The 7,955-nt window shown below is 38.2% G+C and overlaps 1 protein-coding gene across 1 annotated transcript; it reads left to right on the top strand.

Moving 5' to 3' along the window:
- The first annotated feature begins 2,031 nt into the window (after positions 1 to 2,031).
- On the top strand, positions 2,032 to 3,036 carry LOC107774858 (uncharacterized). The gene has a single exon (XM_016594513.2). The coding sequence runs from the start codon at positions 2,032 to 2,034 to the stop codon at positions 3,034 to 3,036; it is 1,005 nt and encodes a 334-aa protein (XP_016449999.2).
- Positions 3,037 to 7,955: the final 4,919 nt, after the last annotated feature.

Here is a 7,955-nt window from a genome sequence, read left to right as displayed (position 1 = left end):
TCCTTCTTCACAAATAGAACTGGTGCACCCCAAGGTGACACGCTAGGCCGAATAAACCCCTTATCAAGGAGTTCCTAAAGCTGCTCCTGCAACTCCTTCAACTCAGCCGACGCCATACGGTACGGTGGAATAGAAATAGCCTGAGTGCCCAGCACCAAATCAATACCAAAATCAATATTCCTATCGGGCGGCGTGCCCAGCAGGTCTGCAGTAAACACATCCGGAAACTCACGCACTACCGAAACAGAATCAATGGCAGGAGTCTCTGCACTAACATCCCTCACAAAACTAAATAGGATAGATAACACTTCTCAACCATCCGCAGAGCCTTCAAGTATGAAATCACTCTAATGAGAACATAGTCTATAGAACCGCCCCACGCAACCCTCGGCAACCCCGGCATCGCCAACGTCACAGTCTTAGCATGACAATCTAGAATAGCATGACATGGAGAACACCAATCCATACCTAATATCACATCAAAATCGACCATACTGAGCAACAAAAGATCCACTCTGGTCTCCAGACCCTCAATAGTCACCACACATGACCGATATACGCGGTCCACAATAATAGTATCACCCACAGGAGTAGACACGTGAACAGATAAAACTAAAGACTCATTGGGCATATCCATAAAATGAGTGAAATACGAGGAAACATATGAATAAGTAGAACCAGGGTCAAATAATACAGAGGCATCTCTATGTCAAACTGAGACAATACCTATAATCATAGCATTAGAATCAATGGCATGGCATCTGGTCTGGCAGGAAGAGCATAGAAACGGGCCTGGCCACCCCCTGATCGGCCTCCCTCTCTCGGGCGACCCCTATCTGACTGGGCTCCACCCCGAGCTCGCTGAGCGGGTAGGGAAGAAACTGGTGCTGATGTCATAGACTAGCTCCTCTGCTGAGCCGGACCTCCCATAAGGCGAGGAAATGTCTCCTGATGTGGCCAAACTCTCCACACTTATAGCAATTCCCCGGTGTGTTAGGTTTTAGTTTTAATGATGAAAATAATATAATTGCTCTTGGTACAAGGACTTGATACAGGGACTCAAGGAAAGCATCTAAGATTAGGGGAATCAATTAAAGGACTCAAGGAAAGCATCCAAGATTGAAGGAATCAATCAAAGACAAGGAAATCAATCCGAGATTAATTGAAGCGGAAAAGAAGTATCGAAAATCTTGCAAGATGATCAATCAAGTTGCTATTACTGAAAGGACCAAACATCAAGGAGTAAATACAGTGCTATCAAGACCTGTAGAAGGAAAGCTATTAAAGTCCTTTCATCAAGGAAGACCAACGGCAAATAACCTTATTCTTGGAAAGAATCAATCTTTTTCCAAGGATCAAATCTCTTGGGTTGGCAAATCTCTTCAGCAACGGCCTCTTACAAAGTATTTATACACATCCTTAAGCCTTAGAAAAATATACTTTGATCGAACCAAATACCCTCTCTTTGTTCTACTGCAAACAAACATTGTAGCTCTATTAGATCTGTTGTGTAACAAGTTAGAGAAGAAAGAGAGAAAAATACTGGTGAGGCATTGTATAAAAAAAATGAGTGACATAGAAATTGAGCCATTGGTGTAAACCACATCATTCACGATTGTACTCCAGAAACTCATTCACTTAAAGAGAACTTCCTTGCAACCCAAGGGGACTGGACTAGGATTCACATTGAATCCGAACTAGTATAAAAATTCTAGTGTCTTTAATTCTTGCACTTTATTTCTGCATCTTAATTTCTTCTCTTCTTATTATCTCGTTATTACATCATGTCGACTAATTAGAAAACTAGTCAACTAGTAGCTATTAAAATATAAAAATAAACAATTCACCCCCCCCCCCCTTGTAGTTTCATTTGGTATCAGAGCAAGGCTCACACTTTTTCTTTTGCTTAACAGCTTGTGAGAAAAGATCATGGTAAATTAAGTTATTGTCGGAGCACTCTTTCAGGAAGGAACATCGCAACTGAGGCCACCATATTTTAATGGACAACATTTCTCTCACTGGAAAGTGCGTATGGAAATATATGCAAAATCTTATGATCTCAAGGTTTGGAGAGTTATCAAAAAGGGGAATTACCCACTACCGGTTGTTGCTCAACCACCCGTTGATCCTGAAGATATAGATGAATATACCGATGAACAAATGGCGGTTGTACAAGTTAATGCTAAAGTAAGGAATCTGCTTTATAATGCTATAAGTGTTGAGGAATACGAGAAAATCGTCAGTTGTGATACAGCCAAAGAGATGTGGGATAAACTTGAAGTCACTTATGAAGGAACCAGTAAAGTGAAAGAAACCCATATTAACATGTTGGTCCATGACTACGAACTTTTCCAGATGAAAGAAAGAGAATCTATTAAAGAAATATTTGCCAGATTTAGCAAAATCATCAGTGATCTAAAAGCTTTTGGCAAACCCTACTCAAGTGGTGATCAAGTTAGGAAAATTCTGAGAAGTCTGCCCACTACTTGGCAGACAAAGGTAGTTACTCTTGAGTCACAGGATTTGAATAAATTATCATATGATGAACTTCGAGGAGAACTTATAGCTTTTGAGAAAACTCATCTCAAGAAAACAAATCAAGAAGAGAAGAAGAAAACAGTTGCTTTCAAGGCTACACCTGAAAGAACAGACAATGATATTGATGATGACCCTGAAGCTCTTCAAGAAGAAATTTTCATGGTATCAAGGAACATGGATAATTTAATGAGGAGATACATGAATACAAAAAGAGGCAGAATACCACCCAGGCGAACTAGGCAATACAATGAACAAGACAAAAATGATGGCAAATGTTATGAATGTGGAAGATTTGGGCATGTTCAAGCTGAATGTCCCAAGCTTAAAAGAAAGGTCTCCAGAGGGTTTAACAAGAACAAATCATTTGGAAGCTGGAGTGATGAAGATAGTTCTGAACATGAAGAGATAGCAAATCTATGCTTCATGACAATTTTGGAAAACGACATGAACAAGCTTTCAGGGTGCTGGATAGATGAGGACATCTCAGATAATGATTGAAAAGATGACAACGAGAATTGTTTCATGGCACGAGGTGAAACAAGCAAGGTAAGACCTTTTAACTGTGAAATATGTAATAAATTGCAGGATATTCTTGACCTTACTTTAAAAGAGTCTCAAAAGATGATGAATGAAATAAAGAGACTCAACAGAGAAATAAAAGACTGGAAACTCAAGTTTGAAGTATGCGAAATTGAAAAAGAAGTACTTCAAGATGAAGTTGATGAATTGCAAATGCAACTCAATGGCATGCGCAAATCCACCAGTCATAGTTCTGTAAAGTCAAACCAGGCGACTTACAAGTCAACTGGAAAAGGACCAGCCAGAACAGAGTCCACTAGTGCTGACACAAACGGGAGAACCAAAAATGGATCAAGTCCTACGTGTCACTACTATAATAAAAGTGGACACAAATATTCTTTTTGTCAATTTCGTAAGTCAAATGTCTCAGGATGGATTTGGAAACCCAAAAATAATCCTGAATCTAGTAATACTAACCAACAAGGAACCACAGAAGGAGTCGCAAAGGATAATGGTACTTGGATAGTGCGTGTTCCGGTAATATGCCAGGTGATAAAAACCTGTTTAAAGAAGTTACGAAAATAGATGGAGGAAATGTCAAATTTGGTGATGACTCAAAAGGAAAGATAGTCGGTACCGGAACAGTTCCTTTCAATAATAACTGTGATATCACTGAAGTTTATCTTGTTGACGGACTTAACTACAAAATTCTGAGTATTAGTCAGCTATGCAACTCAGGGTATGAAGTAAAGTTCAAGAAATCAGGTTGTGCTATTGAAGATGAGACAGGTAAAACAATCCTCCCAGGTAAAAGGTATGGAAATGTCTATATTCTTGATGGTTTTGAAAATATAGATGGTCATATTTGCTTAACATCCATATCTGATGATCCATGGTTATGGTATAAGAAACTTGGTCATGCAAGCATGTATTAGATAGAAAAACTTTCCAAGCATGATTTAGTTATTGGTTTACCCAAACTCATTTTTTCTAGAAATCATGAATGTGATGCATGTCAAATTGGTAAATAAACTAGAAATTCTTTCAAAAACAAAGTTGTTGTATCCACTTCAAAACCCTTGCAATTGCTTTATATGGACTTATTTGGACCTACTAGAACTACTAGCATAGGAGGAAAATGATATGCATTTGTTATTGTTGATGATTACTCACGTTTTACTTGGGTGATTTTTCTATCTCACAAAGATAAAGCTTCGAAAGAGAAAAGGGATATCTTATTACAACTATTCAAAGTGATCACGGAGGAGAATTTGAAAGCAGAGCATTTGAAGATTTCTGCAACGATCAAGGATACACTCACAACTTCTCTGCTCCAAGGTCACCCCAACAGAATGGAGTTGTTGAAAGGAAAAATAGGACTTTACAGGATATGGCAAGAACTATGATACTAGAATATTCACTGCCAAATCACTTCTGGGCAGAAAGAGTAAGTACAGATTGTCACATCCTCAATCGATGTCTCATAAGACCCATCCTGAGGAAGACTCCCTATGAACTGTGGAAAGGTAAACGACCCAATATAAGTTACTTTCATCCTTTTGGAAGTAAGTGTTTCATTCATAATAATGGTAAGGGAAATCTTGGAAAATTCAATCCAAGAAGTAACAAAGGTATTTTTCTGGGTTATTCATTGAATAGTAGATATTTTATAGTCTATAATAAAAGCACATTGTGTGTAGAAGAGTCAGTACATGTTATCTTTGATGAGAATAACACTTCGGCTGAGAAAGGAATTACTGCAGGTGATGAAGATCAAACACAGGTAATTCAGGAGACAAGCAAATCTCAAGAGTCGACTAATAAACCTGATAGTATGGTAGATTCAACTAATGAGATTAGCAACAATCAATCAGAACATCCAGAGGAGTCAACTACTCATACAGTTCGTCCAAATGAATGGAGAAGTGAACTGGAATATCCTCAAAAGTTCATCATAGGGGATCCAAGCGAAGGAATGAAAACCAGGGGAGCTCTCAAGAAGAAATCTAACATAGCACTGATTTCCCAGATTGAGCCAAAGAAAATAGAGGAAGCTTTGAAAGACTCAAGCTGGCTGCAAGCAATGCAGGAAGAGCTAGATCAATTCGACAAAAATCAAGTATGGAAACTGATGCCCAAGCCTGAAAATACTCCTATAATTGGAACAAAATGGGTCTTTAGAAATAAGCTGAATGAGGATGGAAAAGTTGTGAGAAACAAAGCCAGATTAGTTTCTCAAGGATACTCTCAACAAGAAGGAGTCGACTATGATGAAACCTTCGCTCCAGTAGCTCGACTGGAATCTATACGAATTCTTCTTGCATATGCATCCTTTAAAAGATTCAGGCTATTCCAGATGGATGTTAAAAGTGCCTCTTTGAATGGTTTCATTGAAGAGGAGGTATACGTGAAACAACCTCCTGGATTTGAAGATTCAAAGTTTCCCTACCATGTGTATAAACTGACCAAAGCGGTGTATGGACTGAAACAACCTCCACGAGCATGGTACGAAAGACTTAGCTCATTTCTTATTGATCATGGATTTACAAAAGGTAAAGTAGATACTACCCTGTTTATTAAAAGATCATTAGAAGGTAATCTCATTATTCAAGTTTAAATTGATGATATTATTTTTGGTAGTGCTAATCCTCTTTTGTGCAAGGAATTTTCAAATCTTATGCAAAGCGAGTTTGAAATGAGTATGATAGGGGAGCTAACGTTTTTTCTTGGACTTCAAATTCAACAATCTAAAGAAGGAACGTTCATATGTCAGACAAAATATACAAAGGAGTTGATTCAAAAGTTTGGTATGAGCAATGCCAAAGCTATTGGCACACCAATGAGTCCTTCAACCAGTCTTAACAAAGATGAACAAGGAAATCCTGTTGATGAAACTAAGTATCGTGGAATGATTGGCTCACTTATTTATCTATCTGCTAGTCAACCGGATGTTATGTTTAGTGTCTGTAAATGTGCCAGGTTTCAATCAGCTCCTAAAGAATCACATCTGACTGCAGTAAATGGAATTATTCGATATCTTATTGGAACTATCTCTCATGGATTGTGGTATCCACGCTCTAATAATTTTAAACTAGAAGTTTTTTCAGATGTTGATCTTGCAGGTGATAAGGAAGACAGAAAAAGTACTAGTGGAACATGCCAACTACTTGGAAAGGCACTGATATCTTGGAACAGTAAAAAGCAAGGATCAGTCGCATTATCCATAACTGAGGCTGAGTATATTGCCATTGGACAATGCTGTGCACAATTACTATGGATGCCTTATCAATTGTGTGACTAATATTAAACCTATACCAATTTTCTGTGATAACTCTAGTGCTATATGTATCTCAAAAAATCCTGTGCATCATTCTAGGGTAAAGCATATAGACATCAAGCATCATTTTATTAGAGATCATGTCCTTAAGGGAAATATAGAACTATCTTTTGTTGGAACTACTGATCAATTAGCGGATATTTTTACTAAGCCTTTACTAGAGGACAAATTTTGCTTTTTAAGAGAATTACTTGGTATTATTTGCATTAATAATTAATATTAGGACCTATGTGTTACTATATGGCCAATGCTCATTTTTTAATCATTAATTGTGCCTCCGAATTTCCTCTCTTTTCCTCTCTTTTCACATCAGTTGTAGAGTTCAAAGAAGGAAAACCAATTATCACGTCTGATCACTGACACCCCTTCCTTTTCTATACTCAACCGTCAGAAACCCTTCTTTTAATACCTGAAACCCCTTTTTAATCTCCATTGTCTCTAACGCCTAGAAACCCTCTCCAAAACCTTTCCTCAACCAAAGTTTTTCCATGGCCAAACACTCCAAAATTCCCTCTGCCTCTACCAGGAAGAATACTCGATCCAGAGCAAAACCACCTTCTCATCCTCCAGAACAAGTAGACCTAGGGTCCGACCATTCAGAAGGTTTTACCTCCTCTCAGGCAGACCTCTCAGATCATTCTCATACTTTAGGAGAAAAAGCCTTGGGAAAAAGTCCTATGGAAGAACCTTTTGAATCCTTTACTCCAAAGAAGTCGAAAATAGATCTCTCCACCTCTTTAGAGTCTGACCTAAATTTTTGAGATTCTCCAAACATGGATTCTTTCATCGCTTTGAAAGACAAGCCAATTGCTCATGGGAGGGTAGTCAACCTTGATGACATGGAAGCCCTAAATTGTAAGGTAAAAGATCTGTTCGTCTATCAAGGCTGGTCAAAATTCTTTTATGTTCCTCCTCCTAAAGTTTATGAACCCCTAGTGAAAATGTTTTTTGCAAATATTCGCTCTAGTAAGTCTGACAAGTTGGAATCCTTAGTCTTAGGGAAGCACATTATTCTTGATTGTGCCATGTTTGACTCAATTTTCCAGTGTAAGTGTTCTGGTTTTTCCATGATTTTTAAAAATTCCTGGCCTGATGATTTTGAAATCTCTTTTGATCAAGCAAAATGGTGTATTGCTGAGTGTCCATCTGAATCTCTCCCAAAGCAGTTAGGTCCAAGTGATGTTAGTTTTGAAACTCATGTTCTAGCCTACATTGTTGCAACTACTCTGCTTCCTCGTACTGTTCTTTCTCAACCTTCTCTCAAAGAGATACTTTTCTTGTCTATTGCCTTAGGACAAAACTCAAGATCAAACTATCCTCTTAGGTCATCAATTTTATGATTGAAAGTGCTGATGATCCCACCAGCCTACCCTATGGCATGGCCATCACTCACATTCTGGAAGCTCATAATATCTCCATCTCTGAATATCCCTTCATCTTTATTTCAAAATCTTACAATTCTAGAGCGTTTGTGAGTATGTCTGTGTGAAGGGCTAATGGGTTAAGAAGCAAGAAGGTAAGGTCAAACTTGTTCAACCTGAATCAAAATCCAAACCCTTTG

This window comes from Nicotiana tabacum, chromosome 21 (assembly GCF_000715075.1).
Source record: "Nicotiana tabacum cultivar K326 chromosome 21, ASM71507v2, whole genome shotgun sequence".
Lineage (NCBI taxonomy): Eukaryota > Viridiplantae > Streptophyta > Magnoliopsida > Solanales > Solanaceae > Nicotiana > Nicotiana tabacum.
Note: the sequence above shows the minus strand (reverse complement) of the source record. Positions and strands in the feature narration are given on the sequence as shown.

Bases quoted from the DNA above. Each gene is read 5' to 3' on its own strand.
- LOC107774858 (XM_016594513.2), top strand. From the start codon at position 2,032: ATGGAAATATATGCAAAATCTTATGATCTCAAGGTTTGGAGAGTTATC.